The 20,671-nt window shown below is 36.4% G+C and overlaps 1 protein-coding gene across 6 annotated transcripts in view; it reads left to right on the top strand.

Annotated features, from left to right (window-relative positions):
* The window catches only part of CHD1 (chromodomain helicase DNA binding protein 1), a 72,802-nt gene extending 66,461 nt beyond the window's left edge, over positions 1-6,341 (top strand). For 5 of the 6 annotated variants that reach the window (XM_055565461.1, XM_055565470.1, XM_055565437.1 and 2 more), the window contains 4 exons: positions 1,347-1,443; positions 2,356-2,407; positions 3,167-3,377; positions 4,806-6,341. In XM_055565461.1, coding sequence (XP_055421436.1) covers positions 1,347-1,443; positions 2,356-2,407; positions 3,167-3,377; positions 4,806-5,151 — 706 coding nt within the window. In that variant the 3' untranslated portion in view covers positions 5,152-6,341. The remainder of the gene's footprint in view (positions 1-1,346; positions 1,444-2,355; positions 2,408-3,166; positions 3,378-4,805) is intronic. The other variant, XM_055565454.1, reaches the window with a different exon arrangement.
* Positions 6,342-20,671: the final 14,330 nt, after the last annotated feature.

The raw sequence follows: 20,671 nt of genomic DNA, 5'->3' as shown, positions 1-20,671 counted from the left end.
TTCTCCCATAAAAAGGAATGAGAAAAGTTATTTTTTAGCTAAGGATTTTTGATTTTTAGACTTTCTTCTGTACTATCACTGAGAGATGACTTTCTTTGGGGAAGTCATTATTCACACATACAGGGTTTTATTATTTTTTTAAAAATCACATAAATGTGGACTTGTGCCTCAGTGGTAAAGAATCCACCTGCCAGTGCAGGAAACATGAGTTCAATCCCTGATCCAGGAAGATCCGACATGCCTTGGTGCAACTAAGCCCATGCGCCACAGCTATTGAGCCCATGCTCTAGAGCCCGAGAACCACATCTGCACTGAGCCCATGTGCCACAACTGCTGAAGCCTGCACACCTAGGGCCCGTGGCTCTGCAACAAGAGAACCCATTGCAGTGGGAAGCCCACATGTCACAACTAAAGACTAGCCCCCATTCACCGTAACTAGAGAATAGCCCACATAGCAACGAAGACCCAGCACAGCCAAAAATAAATTTAAAAAAAAAATCACTTAAAATTTGTTGCTTGAACTCAGTAAAGATATTGATGTTAGGTAGTCCACTAAACCTCCATCATTGGCTCTTTAGTAATTTCTTTACTCTGTTTATGTACACAAGATTCAAAATCTTTAACATACCTACCGGAAAGCTAGAGGGTTGAGAAAAATTGTAAATATATGAAATTATTACTTTTATAGTGATGGCAGACAGACTTCAATTCACATGTCACTGATTTGTAGTGGCTCTGAAGAAGCTCTGTTGAGACAAATCCAAAGACTGCATCTGAATTTATGAAGGAATACCATGGTCAATTACTAATCCTAATCCCAGCATTGGGATGGGAAGAGAGGTGTAAACATGGAGTACTGTCCTGGGCTTACAGTGTCTGATCATGTTACTCTTATGACCATTACATCACAATTATAAAATGACAGGAACCTTTTAATGCATTATTCAGGACTTCTTTTTCACAAGCTTAATCCATGTTTTCTGATGATATTTTACTTGAACTACTAACATAGTTTATTCCTTTTATATATAATCTGAAACATAATATGAATCCCTTCCTAATTTGTAAGTTTACTTCTCTTTAGTTTCAAATCTTCAAATCCGAAGACTATAAAATGAAGGAATTTGGAAGAGAAGTAAAAGTTAACACTGTCTAGTTTTATTGGGAATCTTACCCACTTACGAAGGTTTTTTTGTTGGTTTCTTTTTTTTTTTTAATGCTAGAAATAACATCTTGAGACTTCTTTCCAGAGAGGGCTAAGATGTGTGTGTTTCTGTGTATACTAAAAGGATTTCATTAAAAACCAAGTATTTTCAATCAGACTAATTTGCCTTTTATTCTTCTAGAAACCTGTGGATTTTTGTATCTAAGTTTACTGAGTTCGATGCAAGAAAATTACATAAATTATATAAGCATGCTATTAAAAAACGGCAGGAATCCCAAGTAAGTAAATGCATCATTTTTCTTTATGTAATTAAAACAGATACTCTTCCTTATACAAGAATTTAGCTAATAAATGTAGAAGGAATAAGGGAAGTAGAAAATCTCTATTAAAGTATTAATACCACAGCAAAAATTGCTTCAGGTGAGAGCTTCCAAGGAAAGCTAAAAATTAGTGGGCAAGAAAACAAGACACTAGCATAGTCTGAAAGTATCTCCTCCAAGATCTTTACTGATTACAAAGAGAAAAATCATAGCTTTGTAGAGGAGAAACCTGCCTTAGCCGCCTTAAACAAGCAGTTAAGATTAATGTCACCAGTCATAAGACATAGTGACACCATGAACCCCCTGTATTGTGTACTGAAAAAGGTACATCACTTTGTGGAATTCTTGGCAAAAAGGAATCTCATGAGTCAAATCATGAGAAAATATCACATAAACCCCAGTGGAGAAATACTCTGTAGTTGTCTAGTACTCATCAAGTGTCAAGGTCTTAGAAGACAAGAAAACTGTCCCAGATTGGGTTCTGGAGAAAAAGAACCTTAGTGGAAAAATGTGAAATCTGAATAAAGTCTGTAGTTCAGTTAAGAGTATTGTACTAAAGTATAAATTTTTTAGGTTTGATTATTATACTATGGTTATATAAGAAACATTAAAATTAGGAGAAACTGGTAAAAAGCATATGGGAACTCTCAGTACTATTTCTGCAGCTTTTCTCTAAGTCTAAAGTTATTTTGGTTTTTTTAAAAAAAAGTCATAGGACCCATAGTTTCTGCTTTTAAAAAATATATTAATGTTACATTTATAGATTCTAATAGAGGAGACCTTCTTTTAGCATCAGGATTTTCTTTTTCATGTTTTACAATGTTGTTTGATGCCACTTAAAAGATTCTTACATATGTGTATTCATTTTAGCAGAATAATGACCAGAACAGCAGCTTGAATACACAAGTGATTAGAAATCCAGGTAAGTCAGTCTTGTTAATTGTTTTGGAAAGTCAGTTTAAAAATTGGTCTGTTTTTTTTTTTTTTTTGCTGGGAGGGTGAGGTGTTTTTGATGATATATGCCCATGTTAAATTTAGTATCTTAATAATCCTTTTTAGCTTATTAACTTTTCATAAATCACTATAACCAGTTTCTAAAAAATATAGAATTGTTGAACATATTTTTAAAAAATTATTTGGAGTATTAACAGATTAGTTAATATTAATAGATTATATTAATCTAATTAATTGAGTGATTAATTGCTCTGTGCAAGAGTCATAAAAGTATAGTCTGAGAAGGAAATGGACCTTAAATTTTTTGTTGTGATTCTTCACATTTCAGATTAAAGTAAACCTATTCATAAGCCTTAGAATGACTTCTTATAAACTATTTTCTAAATGCTTTAACTGCTTGTATTTGGGAACTGGACAGTCAAGAATCCGCCTGCATTACAGGAGACTCAGGTTCAGTCCCTGTGTTGGGACAATCCCCCTGGAGAAGGGAATGGCTACCCACTCCAGTATTCTGGCCTGGAGAATCCAATGGACAGAGGAGCCTGGTTGGCTGCAGTCCATGGGGTCTCAAAGAGTCGGACAGGAGTGAGTGACTAACACTTTGACTTGCTCACTTTCGTTGGTTGGAGCTGAAACAGGAGTTCTTATAATCTAGCAGTTAAATTATTTTGTTTACCATGTATTTTTTTAAGTCATTAACAGAGGTTGGACACTTTTATATTAACAGATGTAGAAAGATTAAAAGAGAATACAAATCATGATGACAGCAGCAGGGACAGTTATTCGTCTGATAGACACTTATCTCAATATCATGATCATCATAAAGACCGACATCAGGGAGATTCGTACAAGAAAAGTGACTCTAGGAAGAGACCTTATTCTTCTTTTAGTAATGGTAAAGATCATCGTGATTGGGATCACTACAAGCAAGACAGCAGGTAAACTTGACAATTTTAAAATTTTGCATATTGATGTCTTTATTTGTTGTGTTTGACTTTATTGACCAATTCAGTTTTCAGGTAATCAAAACACGTCTTATGTAAAATAAAGGTTAAATAATAAAAAATAAATTTCTCTATAAAAATGGGTTTTTAATTATAAATTTAAGGTCAGAGTATACAATAAAAAAATATTTAGTGTGGGGAGTTCTATAATTAGTTATGGAATTCATTGTTGGTTTGGCGAATATGGGCTAAAATACTTTTCAAAATATAGTGAGGTAAAATAAAAGATTGATGGACTGTGGCTGAAGTGTGATGGTGAATTCTACATTCCATTGCATTAAAAAAACCTAATTTTTGTTTGAATAATTAATTTATGTGAAAACAACTCATTGAGGTTAAATTTAATCAAAGCAATCTGAAGATAGTCCTGAAATCATGAAGTTTTCTCCACTTACTGTTTTTTTAAAGTGTAAGTAGTAAACAGCTGGAACATAATAACAGAATACATTTTACTCCTGTTGATAAGGGGATATTTTCATTAATAAACCAAATAAAAATACCGAAAAGAGTAAAAGATCAGAAATTAATAGGTTTGTTTGTATTTTAGTTGTGCTCACTAAAATTTCTTCTGAGATGCACAGCCACATAAACTTAGAAAAGTACACAGTGAGAAAGAAAAGCCATATTTGTAGTGGTATATGTTTATAATTTCACAGACTTGCATAACAGTTTATATTGCTTATAATAAGGACCTTTTGTGAACAAAAAAACATTAAATTGTATTTGATGTATTTTATTTGAAAAGGCTAATATTTTAGAAATTACTTTTCATTAAACTCCCATAAATTTTTAGCAGACTGCCACACACTTATGTGTGGAGTAAATTTCACAATGATTTGTATATCAGGTCTTCCTATATAAATAATCAGATTAAGGAAGCTTTCAATAGGCATCACCAACCAATAAAAGTTCTCTTTTATAGATATATTTCATAGACTGTTTTAGAGGTTTTATTTATTTTTCCTGCTGCAGACTCAAAAGGCTCTGATTTCAAGGGTATTTTAGATGGATATAGTTGTCTTAATTCTAATTAATTAGTTCCAGTAAAGATGCATTAAATACAAATGATGCATAGAAGAAAAAGTAGCAACCAATCTTAAATGGCCATGTGAAGTTAGACGCCATCTGAAGTGCTTTGTATGGTTTCACTTTAGTTTTATGAATGGAATAGTTTTTCCAAAGACATGCAGAGATAATTTTTCAGTGATTTTTAATGAACTCACTTATGAAATTTTGTGATGAAACACTGAATTTGTATAGAATTAGAAGTATGCATTATTTTTGTTTTATTTTTAATAAGATTTATTTGGAAACATTTAATTAGCATTGCTAATTTAAAATTCCTGATTTCTCTTTTATTAGATATTACAGTGATAGAGAGAAACACAGAAAACTGGATGATCACAGGAGTAGAGACCACAGATCAAATCTGGAAGGAAGTTTAAAAGACAGAACTCATTCTGATCATCGTTCTCATTCAGATCATCGGTTACATTCAGACCATCGATCAAGTTCTGAATATACACACCATAAATCTTCCAGGGATTATAGGTATCACTCAGATTGGCAGATGGACCATAGAGCTTCCAGTAGTGGTCCCAGATCTCCACTAGACCAGAGGTCTCCTTATGGCTCCAGATCTCCATTTGAACACTCAATTGAACACAAAAGTACACCTGAGCATACCTGGAGTAGTCGGAAAACATAACGAAAACTGATACTGTCTTTCTGGACTTTTCTTTTAGCCATATATCATAAACCAACACAGTAATTGCCTTACATGACTTGAAAGATATAAACAGATCTTCTGTCAGTAGCAGTATTGTTACTTCTTTCCAGGATGCAAGGTCTATTATCCCAACAGAAGAAAAAATATTTTTATATTTAAGGATTATGCTGCACTGTACTACAAATATTGTAGTACTATTTTTTTTCTTTTTTAAAGAAATGGAAAATGTTTACTATTACAGGGACCTCAACACTGCCCTTCCATGTAGGCTGGATAAAACTTTTAAGTCAGTGATTTTAGACTGACGTCCATTTAAATTATGTTTGTATATGAACTTTACTCTTACCTGTGATCATGTTTCAGGAAGGAATGAAAGAGAGTTCTTTTCTTAATAAAGAAAACACACTCAAGGACTTTATTCACTTTCCAAAGCTACTTGTTTACATTGTACACTGCGACCACCTTGCCGCTTTTCATCACAAGCTTGAATATTTAAATTCTGTACTTATATCTGTAAAATAGCCAGGAATTTCCTGTTTGTGATCTATTATTATGCCTTTTTACACACACACAAACAATGGCTGTAAATTATTGTAAATGAATTAAATGAGCTTTCCTTACTTCCTTCCCCTTCTCAGGCTTTTTTTGACTGTTCCTTTCCCTACCAACTCAGGCCTTCTTATTGTTTAAATATATATATATATATATATATCAGTGTAATAACACTTTTTAATGATTTATCTTGATGGAATCATTGTTTAGAATGTAAAAAAATGGGGAAAGGGGCCACTTAATTCCATTATAGTCCTTTTTATATTGACTATTTTATTAGATACATGTTATTTCTTTCCTTTTCCCTTTTTTAGTTAATATTGTGTAACAGAATGGTGAGATGATCTGTAAAATCTAAACTGCATGCTCTGGAAACATTTTTTTCAGATGCATTTGGTTTAAAAGGGTAGGTCTATGAACACTTCCAGAATCCAAAAGGCCAAAAGTTGTTGTAAATCCATTTGTTTTCCTTTTCATGTGGGCAATAATGTCAAATGTGCTATGCAGCCAGGTAACATTTTAGGTAAACTTGATTGACTTTTAATAAAAACTGTTACAATGCACACTGATTGTATATAAAAACCTTATATATGACAAATTAAATTTAAGAAAAAGGATATGTGGGCTCCTGTAATTTTCTGCTGCATTCTTATTCCCTCAAGCACCTAACTTTTTTTTTTTAATACTAACATTTAGTTTCCAGAAAAGAGTATTTTGGTAAGCAGTTGAACATTGTTAATTTGTAGCACTACAATTAAATCTATTTTGAAGAATATATGAATATATGAAGTAAAATTTAGATAATAGAAATCTTTGCTGGACTCTTGATTTTCTGCAGATATTATTTTAGAATGCCTTATATTTATTTACAGATTTTTTTTTATTTTGTTATATTCAGTGGGAATTTTTAAATCTTGTGGCATACACTCTTGGATGTGTGCTGTGATATAACACATTTGAACCTTAACTTTCACAAATATAAGTATATTGATATATTCCTATAATATTCTTAAATGTGTCTATAGATTAGCTGTGGGAGTGATGTACAGATACTTGTCTATAGATATATTTTTAATATTTTCCTTTTGTCCAGTTAGGTCTAAAATTTACACTATGTGTACTAAACAGAGCTTCTATATCCCCCCAACCCTTTTTTAACAGCAGTGATTCCTGTTTAGATAGTTATCTTGAATGTCATTTCCTGGTATGTCAGATAACTTGTGGAATAACTCAATTTTTATAAAAGTGATAAAACAATTTAATGCTGGTATACGTTTTTGTAAGAGTTATCATTTTTTCCACTATTAGTATAAATGATTACTTTATTCCACAATATAACATTTAATAAAAAATTTGTAATGCTTATTAAAGTCATATTAATACAGCTAACAGATCAGGGTTGACATTTTCCATTCATCACTCTGTAGCTGGGACATTCGCATTATATCCTATTGTGAAAATTTCATAACTCAGTACATTTTTGAGACAAATGAAATGGACTCTTAGCTTTCTTAACAGTGCTATGTTTAGTTGAGGATTTCAGGCAACTAATCAGCTGAGTTGAATGAAAAATCTACAACTGTATGTAACATTTATTAGTTGATGGCAAATATGTTCATTATTTGTAAGAATCAGCAATTACGTAGAAAAGGAACAAGCCATACATTTTAAAAGACAAAATGGAGAAAAACATCAGTACATAGGTATGACAGGAAACATTCTTTTTAAAAATATGCCTAATTTTTGTCTTTTTACATGCTCATTCTGATTTGCCATTTTTATTCATTTGTGTTTAATTTTTTAAGAATGAGGTTATGCATAGTACTGTACTAATTAACTCTCCACCTTAAAAATATACAATAAATGATTCTTATTAAAAGCAATGGTCTGTGTATAAAGAAAATATTCTTTGTTTAGGGTATGTTAGAAAATAATTTTCAGACTGGAAAACTGTGAAAAACCAGTGTGAATGATTCGTTTGTTAATTTCAGAGTGAGTGGGTTAATAAAATGAGAACCTTTGAAGTTGCATAAAATGTAGACTACACATGTAATTTCTCTTGAGCTCTGTCTTTGAGGTTAACTAATGGAAGGTTTGTGTAGATTATATGTTGGTTTACCCGGATTGCATTTCCTTGAGCTTTGTCCAGAATATACACAAAAGGTAGATGGCATAATACTATCTGCACCACATACTGCTTCTGACTAGAAAATGATCACTGGACTATCAATAACTTTGAGCGTTTTTAAGGTGGGATTTATTTATTTTAATTGGAGGTTAATTACTTTACAATATTGTATTGGTTTTGCCATACATAAACATGAATCCGCCACTGGTGTACACATGTTCCCCGTCCTGAACCCACCTCCCTCCCCGTACCATCCCTCTGGGTCAAACAACTAATCTTAGATACGATTTTTTTCCCTAGACTTTGCCAGCTTCATCTGAAACAGTATGAATTGATAAATGTGACTGTACTGTTAAAAAAGCTTCTGAACTGATATATTTAAGCATTTTAACATAGATACTTCTATTAAACATTATTTATATTCAAGGCTCAATTTAAAAATGCAAACTGTTACATATTATTGTGGCACTTTATGCAAGACTGATGGATGGAACACATTTAAAAGGAAGCAACTAGGTAATATTGCACCAACAAAATATCTTGAGAAAATGCAAAACTTCTGTGTTAAAATTCTTAAGGCATTTACTTTTAGACATTTAAAATAAAGTTCAATTAAAATTCTATTTTATCCTGGAAAAGACTACGTTGATAGTGATTTTGCAGAATGCTTTATGCTAATTTTTTATTTTAGCACCTACCTAATAGGTTGATTTTATTACAGATAATCTTTGGATTCCTTATAAAGAAAGACCTAGATTTAAGAAATAGTACTTATGTTAAATAATGAAAGATGAGATTACTTGGTAAAGTAGAATTTAAAAAATAGTTTTCAGATTGTTTTCAAGTCCCTATACAAGGTCTCCAGGGGGGCTTCATGTGCCAGATTTTCTATTGTAAAAGGCCATTAGCCACCCTGTCCTTCAGTTAAAAAAAAATTTACCCAACCTTTACTTGAAATGGGATTGGTAAGTCAAACTCCCAAATGAATGCAATGTTTTAGTTTCATGTTCTCTACATTTGAGTTTTGATCTAAATATTAAATTGAAGTGTAAACAGTCTCAAGGAATTCCCTAGCTTATAATGATCCTATTAAATGATCATTGCCTGCATTGATGACATACATATTAACACTTCACATGCAGAAATGTGCATTGCCTTGTAATTTCATTCTGTAGGCTGCTGTTAGATTTCCAGTTTGTAGAATGAACTGTGGAGTCGAACTGGCACTTGTTGCTTGTGTTATCCTCTTTTTCATTTTAAAAGCTTTGCCTCGTGGTATAGTTTCACTGTGCTAAGTCTAGGTGTGGTTTGTTTTTTTTTTTAATTTATTTGCTCAGGTCTTGCCTCTGCCCAGTTGGTTTTACTTTCTGGAATTCATATGGTATTCTAGCCTGTGATTTTTGAACTTCAGTTCCCTGTCTCAGCAACTTTACTGTTTTTCCTTCTCTTTCCATTTCTGTGCTAAGTATCTTCAACTTAACCACTCCCCATAAAGTCATCTCCACTTAGATATCTAATGTGTGTATGCTCAGTCATGTACACCTTTTTGCAACCTTATGGACTGTAGCCTACCAGGCGCCCCTGTCTGGAGTTTTCCAGGCAAGAATACTAGAGTGGGTTGCCATTTCCTCTTCCAGGGGATGTTCCTAACTCCAGGATAGAACCTGTTTGTCTCCTGCATTGCCAGGCGAATTCCAAAGATTTGTAATAGATACCTAATTTTAAAATAGTAAAACTTGATTCAACTCTTCACCAATGACAGTTTAAAAAAAAAAAACAACTTCCAAATGTGCCATAATTTTTGATAAATATACTCAGCATTCACAGCTCTCTGTTCTATGACACTTTCCCTGTAGCTACTTCTGTTTGTTTTGCCTCACTCATGTTACTCCCATTGTTTTTAGAATACACCCAAGCATAGTCTTGGATCTTTGGATTAAGAGTGTTTTCATCCCTGATTTGCAAGAAACATGTTCCCTCGCCTAATTGAAGTCTCAGCTTAAGTATCATCTCAGGTCTCTATATAAGTACCCTGCCCTTATTTTTACATTCCTTATCTTGCTTTCTCTTCCAGTGCTGAACAATTATTTGACTTTATTTTTTTTTCATTTGTTGTTGGCTATCCCTTCACTAAAATGTAGTTTTACTTTATTTTGTTCACTGCTGTATCCACAGCACCTGAAAGAGTGCCTCACGTATCAGTTCTATTTTTTCTTCATTATTTTGATGTCTCCCAGAAATGCTGTGCTCCATAAATGCCAGCTTTATCAAACTTTTCTTTCTTGCCACTGTTACCCGATAGGTTAGTATCAACAGAAACTTGTGTGTCTGTTACCAGCATCTCTATTACTAGTCTGTTTACTATCTTTCAGTTTTTAAACCTAATAAAAAGCATCTGAGACATTTGAGAAATATAGAAACAACTAAGTCTCATTTTCTATGAATTAAAGTTGGTAGAGAAGGGCCAAGTATTATTTATAGGGATTTTAATATTTATTGACATGAATAACAGGTTAATTCCACTGTTACAAATAAGCATGCATATGCTTACAAATAAATGAAAAATTGGTTTCTGTAACTTATGGCTCCTTAGGAAATCTAATGATACTTTGTGAAGAAATGTTTAGAGATTTGGTATGTAATAAGAAAATATAAGACATTTTAATGTATATTTCTGAAAGGAAATGTTTGTACGTGGCATGCCACTATCTTTTCCTATTGACAAGTAAAGAACTTGTAAAGACACTATAATGCAAGAGAAATAGGTTGTGTTTGCAGTATTTTTAAAGTGAAATACAAAAATCCCCTTTTTATTACTGTGTAACATTTCTTCTTTGGATATACTACAGTTCGTATCCATTAACCAACTAGGTTTTCAATCATTGGGTTATTATGAATTAAGGTGCTATAAACATTTCATACAAGGGTTTCTGGTAGACATATTCTTATCTTTCTTTGGTAAATACCTTGGAGTGGGATTGCTTGGTGGTATGGTAAAACATATGTTTTACTTTATAAAAAACTGCCAAATCATTTTTCAAAGTGGATATACCGTTGTATATTCCCACCAGATGTGAGTTATTACTCTATTCATGTTAGTATTTTGTAGTATAGGTTTGGTTTTTTTGTTTTTAGCCATTCTGATAAGTGTGCAGTGATAATTTGCATTTCCCTAATGATAAGTGGTAACAGCTTTTAGTGTCTTTATTTGCCATCCTTATCTCTTTCGTAAAGTATCTGTTCATGTTTTTGTTCCAATTTTATAAAACTGTTGATATAAGTCATCTATTAGGTAAGTTGCAAAGGTTTTCTCCAGGTGTATGACTTGTGTTTTCATTTTCTTAATGATCTCTTTTGAAATGCAGACTTGAAAAAAATTCTCATAAAGTCCAGTTTATCCACTTTTTTTCTTTCATGGTTCACTAATTGTGTCTAGAAATCTTTGCCTAACTCGAGGTCACAGAGATTTTTCTATGTTTTCTTCTAGGAGGATTATACTTTTAAGTCTATGATTCATTTCAAGTTGATTTTTATATGTATTATAGTATGAGTATGGATCAAAATTGTGTGGGGGGTAAGTTTTCTCGTTCTTTGTTTTTGGAATATGTGTATCCCATTTTTCTAGTACCACTTGTTAAAAAGACTGCCCTCTACATGTGGGTCTGTTTCTGGGTTCCCTGAACTGGTCTATTAGTTCATATTTCTAGGCTAACACCACACTACCTTGGTGACTTTATAGTAAATCATGAAATCAAGTAGTAGGAACTTTAAATTTTGTTCTTTTTCAAAATCGTTTTGACATTCTAAATTCCTTTGCTTTTTTTAATGTATATTTTAGGATTAACTTGTCAATTTCTACCAGGAAGGCTTCTAGGGTCTTTATTGAGATTATATTGAATCTATAATCAATTTGGAGAATACTGACCATTTAACAATAATTGAGACTTCTAACTTATTTACACTTGATGTATCTCCTTTGTTAGGTTTTAATTTCATCAGGTACTGTGATTTTTCAGTGGATAAATATTATATAGTTAAATTTACCCTTTAGTAGCTCATATTTTTCTGCAATTATGTTTTATTTTAATTTCAGTTTTTAAGTGTTCATTGTTTTGGGGATTTAACCTTTACTCTGTGACCTTGCTCTCCTTCATGGATCACAGCCTAGTCATGGGGAAGGGGCTTGCATAACTCACTGAAGCAATGTAGCCATGCCTTGCAGGGCCACCCAAGACAGACAGGTCATAGTGAAGAGTTCTGACAAAATGTAGTCCACTGGAGAAGGGAACAGCAAAGCAGTCCAGTATTCTTGCCACAACAACCCCATGAACAGCAAGAAAAGGCAGAAAGATATGACACTGGAAGATGAGCCCCAGAGGTTGGAAGATGTCCAGTATGCTACTGAGGGGGCTTCCCTGGTAGCTCAGACGGTACGGGTCTGCCTGCAATGCAGGAGACCTGAGTTCAATCCCTGGGTCAGGAAGATCCCCTGGCAACCTACTCTAGTATTCTTGCCTGGAAAATCCCATGGACAGAGGAGCCTGGTGGGCTACAGTCCCAGGAGGGTCACAAAGAATTGGACCCAACTAGATAGCATATTCAAAAGCAGAGATATTACTTTGCCAACTAAGGTCTGTCTAGTCAAGGCTATGGTTTTTCCTGTGGTCATGTATGGATGTGAGAGTTGGACTGTGAAGAAGACTGAGTGCCAAAGAATTGATGCTTTTGAACTGTGGTGTTGGAGAAGACTCTTGAGAGTCCCTTGGACTGCAAGGAGGTCCAACCAGTCCATTCTGAAGGAGATCAGCCCTGGGATTTCTTCGGAAGGAATGATGCTAAAGCTGAAACTCCAGTACTCTGGCCACCTCATGCGAAGAGTTGACTCATTGTAAAAGACTCTGATGCTGGGAGGGATTGAGGGCAGGAGGAGAAGGGGATGACAGAGGATGAGATGGCTGGATGACATCACTGACTCAATGGTCGTGAGTTTGAGTGAACTCCAGGAGTTGGTGAGGGACAGGGAGGCCTGGTGTGCTGCGATTCATGGGGTTGCAAAGAGTCAGACGCAACTGAACTGAACGACTTCACTTTCCCTTTCACATGCTACTGAGAAAGAGCAGGGGGCAGTTACTAATAGCTCCAGAAAAAATGAAGTGGCTGAGCCAAAGCAGAAACAATGCTGAGTTGTGATGTGTCTGGTGGTGAAAGTAAAGTCCTATGCTGTAAAGAACAATATTGCATAAGAACCTGGAATGTGAGGTCCATGAATTAAGGTAAATTGGAAGTAGTCAAGCAAGAGATGGCAAGATTGAACATTGACATTTGAGAAATCAGTGAAATAAAATGGACGGGAATAGGAGAATTTAATTCAGATGACCATTGTATCTACTACTATAGGCAATAATCCCTTAAAAGAAATGGAATAGCCTTCATAGTCAACAAGAGAGTCTGAAATGCAGTACTTGGGTGCAACCTCAAAAACAACAGAATGATCTTGGTTCATTTCCAGGGCAAATTATTCAACATCACAGTAATCCAAGTCTATGCTTCAGCCACTGACACTGAAGAAGCTGAAGCTGACTAGTTCTAGGAAGACCTGTAACACCTAGAACCAACACCAAAAAAGAGAAGTCCTTTTCATCATAGAGGATTGGAATGCAGAAGTAGGAAGTCAAGAGATACCTGGAATAGTAGGAAAGTTTGGCCTAGGAATACAAATAGAACAGGGCAAAGGCTAAGAGTTTAGTCAAGTGAACATGCTAATCAGAACAAACCCCCTTTTCCAACAACCCATGAGACGACGCCACACATGGACATCACCTGATGGCCAATACCAAATCAGATTGATTATGTTCTTTGCAGTCTAAGATGGATAAGTTTTATACAGTCAGCAAAATGATGACCAGGAGCTGACTGTGGCTCAGATCATAAGCTCCATATTAGGAAATTCAGACTTAAATTGAAGAAAGTAGGGAAAGCCATGAAGCCATTCAGGTATGACCTAATCAACCCCCTTATGATTATACAGTGGAGGTTACAAGCAGATTCAAGGGATTAGATAGAGTGCCTGAAGAATTATGAGCAGAGGTGTGTAACATTGTACAGGAGGAAGGATCGAAACCATCACAAAGAAAAAGAAATGCAAGAAGGCAAAGTGGTTATCTGAGGTGGCTTTACAAATAGCTAAAGAAAGAAGAGAAGTGAAAGGCAAGGGAGAAAGGAAAAGATATATCCAACTGAGGGCTTCCCAAGTGGTGCTAGTGGTAAAGAACCTGCCTGCCAATTCAGGAGACCTAAGAGATACTGGTTTGATCCCTGAGTTGGGAAGATCCCCTGGAGGAGGAAATGGCAACCCACTCCAGTATTCTTGTCTGAAGGACCCCATGAACAGAGGAGCCTGATGGACTACAGCCCATAGAGTTGCAGAATCGGATACAACTAAAAGAACTTAGCACACATGCATGCATACCCAACTGAGTGCAGAATTCCAGAGAATAGCAAAGAGAGCTAAAAAGGCCTTCTTAAATGGACAATACAAATAAATAGAGGAAAACAATAGAATGGGAAAGACTAGAGATCACTTCAAGAAAATTGGAGATATCAAGGGAATATTTCATGCAATGATGGGCATGATAAAGGACAGAAATGATAAGGATCTAACAGAAGCAGATTAAGAAGAGGTGGCAAGAAGACACAGAACTATACAAAAAAAGGTCTTAATGACCCAGAAAACCAGGATGGTATAGTCACTCACCTACAGCAAGACATCCTGGAATGTGAAGTCAAGTGGACCTTAGGAAGTATTACTATGAACAAAGCTAGTGGAGCTGGTGGAATTCCAGCTGAGCTATTTCAAATCCTAAAAGATGATGCTTGCACTCAATATGTCAACAAATTTGGAAAACTCAGCATTAGCCAAAGGACTGGAAAAGGTCAGTTTTCATCCCAATCCCAAAGAAGGACAATGCCAAAGAATGCTCAAACTACTATACAATTGTGCTCATTTCACATGCTAGGAAGGTTATGCTGAAAATCCTTTAAGTGAGGCTTCAAAAGTTTGTGAACTGAGAACTCCAGATGTGCAAGATGGGTTTAGAAAAGGCAGAGGAACCAGAGATCAAATTTCCAACATTATCTGGATCATGGAGAATGCAAGGGAATGCCTTAAAAACATCTGCTTCTGCATCTTTGACTGTGGGGATCACAGCAAACTGTGGAAAATTCTTAAAGAGATGGGACTACCAGACCACCTTACCTGACCTCTGAGAAACCTGTATGTTGGTCAAGAAGCAACAGCCAGATCCCGACATGGAACAACTGACTGGTTCAAAATTGGGAAAGGAATATGACAAGGCTGTATATTTCCACACTGTTTATTTAACTAATATGCAGAGCCCATCATATGAAATTCTGGGCTGGGTTAATCACAAGCTGGAATCAAGATTTCCAGGAGAAATATCAACAACCTTAGATATGTATATGATGCCACTCTAATGGCAGAAAGTGAAGAGGAACTAAAGAACCTCTTGATGGGGGTGAAAGAGGAGACTGAAAAAGCTAGCTTGAAACTCAACATTCAGAAAACTAAGATTAAAAAAAAAAAAAAGCTAAGATTATGGTATCTGCTCCCATCACTTCACTGAAAATAGATTGGAAAAAGGGGGAACGGTGATAGATTTTATTTTCTTGAGCTCCAAAATCATTGTGGAGGGTGACTGCAGCTGTGAAATTAACAGTTGCTTGTTCCTTGGAAGGAAAGCTATGACAAAACTAGACAGCATATCAAAAAGCAGAGACATCACTTTGCTGACAAAGGTCTGTATAGTCAAAGCTATGGTTTTTCCAATAGTCATGTACAGATGTGAGACTTGGACCATAAAGAAGGCCGAGCACCAAAGAATTGATCCTTTCAAACTGTGATGCTGGAGAAGACTCTTGAGAGTCCCTTAGACAGCAAGGAGATCCAACCAGTCAATCCTAAAGGAAATAAACGCTGGATATTCATTGGAAGGACTAATGCTGAAGCTCCAATACTTTGGCTAGCTGATGCGAAAAGCTAACTCAATGGAATAGATGCTGATGCTGCGAAAGATTGAAGGCAGAAGGAGAAGTGGGTGACAGAGGATGAGATGGCTGGATGGCATCACTGATGGACATGAATTTGAGCAAACTCAGGAGTTTGGAGGAGAGAGAAGCCTATCATGCTGAAGTCCATGGGGTTACAAAGAGTTGGACACAAGTTAGAGACTAAGAAACAGCTAGAGTTTAATACTTAAATTAAAATTAATAAAATCACCCAGTGGTGATTATATTTTTATTTATTTACCCACTCTTTTTTGTCTGACTTTTGTCTCTTTTGTCTGTCCACATAGTGTTTTTAAAATTAACTCATGTTGTTGTATGTATCCGCGGTTCCTTCTTACTGCTTTGTAAAATTCTGCTGTATGGCTGTATTGATCAGCTCACAAATGAGTTTCCAGTGTTTGGCTAATACATGGAACACAGACTGGTTCCAAATAGGAAAAGGAGTACATCAAGGCTGTATGTTGTCACCCTGCTTATTTAACTTATATGCAGAGAACATCATGAGAAACGCTGGGCTGAAGGAAGCACAACCTGGGATCTAGATTGCTGGGAGAAACATCAATAAACTCAGATATGCAGATGGCACCACCCTTATGGCAGAAAGTAAAGAACTAAAGAGGCTCTTGATGAAAGTGAAAGAGGAGAGTGAAAAAGTTGGCTTGAAGCTCAACATTCAGAAAATTAAGATCATGGCATCCAGTCCCATCACTTCATGGCAAATAGATGGGGAAACAGTAGAAACAGTGGCTGACTTTATTTTTCTAGGCTCCAAAATCACTGCAGATGGTGACTGCAGCCATGAAATTAAAAGATGCTTACTCCTTGGAAGGAAAGTTATGACCAACCTGGACAGCATATTATGACCAGCCTGGATATTAAAAAGCAGAGACATTACTTTGTCAACAAAGGTCCATCTGGTGAAGGCTATGGTTTTTCCAGTAGTTATGTATGGATGTGAGAGTTGAATTATAAAGAAAGCTGAGCGCCGAAGAATTGATGCTTTTGAACTGTGGTATTGGAGAAGACTCTTGAGAGTCCCTTGGACTGCAAGGAGATCCAACCAGTCCATCCTAAAGGAGATCAGTTCTGAAGGACTGATGTTGAAGCTGAAACTCCAATACTTTGGCCCGCTGATGCGAAGAGATGACGCAATGGAAAAGATGCTGATGCTGCGAAAGATTGAGGGCAGGAGGAGAAGTGGGTGACAGAGGATGAGATGGCTGGATGGCATCACTGATGCAATGGACATGAATTTGAGTAAACTCTGGGAGTTAGTGAAGGACAGGGAGGCCTGGAGTGCTGCAGTCCATGGGGTCGCAAAGAGTTAGACATGACTGAGAGACTGAACTGAACTGAACAGTTGTCTTCTAGCACCCTGGACTCTGTTTAATTTAGCAACCTGAGTGCCTTCCTCGCACCATTTCTCCACACCTCAGCTCCTGCGTAACTTATTTTCTGGTTGGTAGAACTCCAGTTAACAAAAGTTTTACTCTAATTATAAATGATGTGAAAATAAGACAAACAAAAACAAAACACCACCTCACCTATATTTCTTCTGTCATTTTAGCTTCTGTATAAGTATTTTACATTTAGTATGGAATTCAAGATAGTCTTTTCCCATTCCAGAAGGAAGAGGGAAAGGAAATGGCTTACTAGTGACTAGTTGCTGTCAGAAAGTTAGGTCAGATTCCTTCCTATTCCTTTCCTTGGGCTTCTCACCTCTTTGCTCCATTACAATGAACTTTTCTTATACATAGAATATCTTTTGAAACTGTCCCCTCTTCCCTGCTCCAAGAATGCAGAGGGTTCCGAAGTATTTTCCCCATTTTATTTCTAGCTATAACATGTCATGGGTTCACAAAGAGTTGGACACTACTGAGCGACTGAACTGAACTGAAAACATGTCAACACTGATAGGCAAATTCTTTAGAGATTGAAATTAAATTATGTAACTAATAATTGAATTTATTTGAGTTGATGACACAATAAATAGTAAAGAACACATGCTAATATTAACATTGCTGCTGTTGCTGCTTAGTCGCTCAGTCATGTCCGACTCCTTGACCCCATGGACTGTAGCCTACCAGGCCCCTCTGTCCATGGAATTCTCCAGGCAAGAATACTGGAGTGGGTTGCCACACCCTCCTCCAGGGATCTTCCCAACCCAGGGATCGAACCCAGGTCTCCCACACTGCAGGTGGATTCTACACCATCTGAGCCACCATGGCAGGCCAAGAATATTGGAGTGGGTAGCTTATTCCTTCTCCAGAGGATCTTCCTGACCCAGGAATTGAACCCGGGTCTCCTGCATTGCAGGTGGATTCTTTATCAGCTGAGGTACCAAGGAAGCCCCATTTTAACATTATTGCTGGTCAATTTCTACTTGAGCAAACATAACTGGTTATAAAATCTGAGATTATATGGTAATCCTAAATATCATACAGCTGGGTCACTCTACCTTTATTTTGTGTTGTAAACCTGCTCTCCAACCACAGCGGAGACTCCTATGGTCAAGTTTGTACTTTGTGATTGTTAGTCAGGGTTCTCCAGAGGAAAAAAATATACTTTCTCTGTCTCTCTCCCTCTCTCTCAGAGATTGGTTTATTTTAAGGCATTGGCTTACATGATTGGGGGGCTGGCAAGTCTAAAATTCCTATGGCAGGCCCACAGCCCGGAAATGAGTTTGGGTTTCTCTGTTGCAGTCTGGAGGTGAAATTCTTTATTTTTGAAACCTCAGTCTTTGCTCTTAAGACCTACAACAGACTGAAAGAGGCCCACCCACATTATGGGGTTGGTGGAGGGCGGGTCATCGGCTTTACTCAAAGTCTATTGATTGAAATGTTAATCACATCTAAAAGTATGGCTTCCCTGATGGCTCAGTTGGTAAAGAAGCCGCCTGTAATGCAGGAGATGTAGGTTTAATCCCTGGGTCAAGATGATCCCCTGGAGAAGGAAATGGTAACCCCACTCCAGTGTTCTTGCCTGGTAAATCCCATGGACAGAGGATCCTGGCAGGCTACAGCCCATGGGGTTGCAAGAGTCATACGTGACTTAGCGACTAGACCACCATCACCACCACATCTAAAAAATACCTTCACAGCAACATCTAGACTGGTGTTTGACAAAACAACTGAGTATGGCAGCCTAGCACAGCTGACACATAAAATTAACCATCACCATGATCCTGCCACTCCTTGGCCATAGCTAACTGAGAAAAGATGCAGGACATTTTAAGCAGGACTGATCAAGTTTCTCTCATGGGAATTCATTATGAGAGACTTAGAGAGACTTTTGTGGGTCTTTGTTGATCCCTTGACCTAGAAAGGTATATACACTGGTTGCCTTCAAAGGAGCAGAAGAATGAAACAGACATGCAGAGAGCAGCAAAGACGGGACACCAGAGCAGCCTAGTGTATTATCTTATGGGGCTTCAGCTGTATTTATTGCTCTTATTTTGTAAGACAATGTTAGGTCTTTTTCCAAACAAATCTATTTTTTATTAAGTTTGACTGAGTTTACTTTTTTACCACAAAGTCATCCCTAAGATACCATTTTTACATACCATGTTTTTCCTCATTTCTGTGGTCAACTGTCAATAGCTTTTAAGTTTAGAGAAGTTTTTGATTTGGTAATAGAGAATTAAATTCCTGACATTGACAAATCTCAGCCAAGTGGAAGGATATTAATGCAAATGGAGAAGGATATTAATGCAAATGAAGAAAGCATGTGAGGTGTGGAAATAGAAACTGATGCACAGATATTTTCAAGAAATTCAATGGTGAAGGGGAACAGAGAAATAGGCCACTATTTACAGGGTTGGTTATATGAAATGTGAGGAAAAATTTTTTCCTAGGAGCAGAGGTTGCTTGAAAGGGAGGCAGATACTTGAGGGTATTTTTCATTTATAGAAATGACCCAGTAGAAAAAAAAAATATGACACAGAGGAGAGGGGATAGCTGCAAGGATCATGCCTTTATAGAGGTGGGCGTTTATGAAGAGAGAGCTTCAGAACACAGGGGAAGGAGGTGGAACCTAAGAGTTACTTTCCACAGTAAAAGAAGAGTGAGCCGTGTGTGGCTGGGGTTGCTCACAGGCTGGTAATTCTGGGGGCTGTATTTATTTTCTCACTGCTACAAACCAAGTTGTCACCTAAGAAATGGAGAAGAGAGACGTTTAATAATGATGAAAAATGGTGAAATGTTTCTCTTAAAGGGAAAGAAAACACATAAGAAAGATACATGTAATGGCACTGCTGTAACTAAAAATGACCAAGACACCCCAACAAGTGACTCTCTGTGACTCTATTTTTTATGCTCAAAATGGACAGACCTGCTTATCTTTCAAATGTATAAAACAGGAATAAGAACAGTTGATCGCTCTTATTGAGCACTTTACATAGATGCTTTCAGTTTTTCATGGCACCTATGAGGCCAGTAGTTTAACCATTTTCCTGTTGTAGAAACCGACCAAGAGAAGTTAATTCTGTCAAGATCATGGCTACGGATGGTGGGGGATAAAATCCAGATACAGTTCTTTCAAGTTTCACCATGTCCTGCTCTTTCCATGATGCCACACTTTCTCAGTAATGTGCATGTCATTTACTGACAGCCTCAGGGTATAGAGTCTCCCGGGGCACAGGCTGGCAAGCAGAGAGGACGCTACAGGGAGACTTAAAGGTAAAACTCCCCATTTGCATTGAGTTAGTTAAACGATATTTCTTTTTTAACCCTGAAC

The sequence above is a fragment of the Bubalus kerabau genome, chromosome 1, assembly GCF_029407905.1.
Source record: "Bubalus kerabau isolate K-KA32 ecotype Philippines breed swamp buffalo chromosome 1, PCC_UOA_SB_1v2, whole genome shotgun sequence".
NCBI lineage: Eukaryota > Metazoa > Chordata > Mammalia > Artiodactyla > Bovidae > Bubalus > Bubalus kerabau.
Note: the sequence above shows the minus strand (reverse complement) of the source record. Positions and strands in the feature narration are given on the sequence as shown.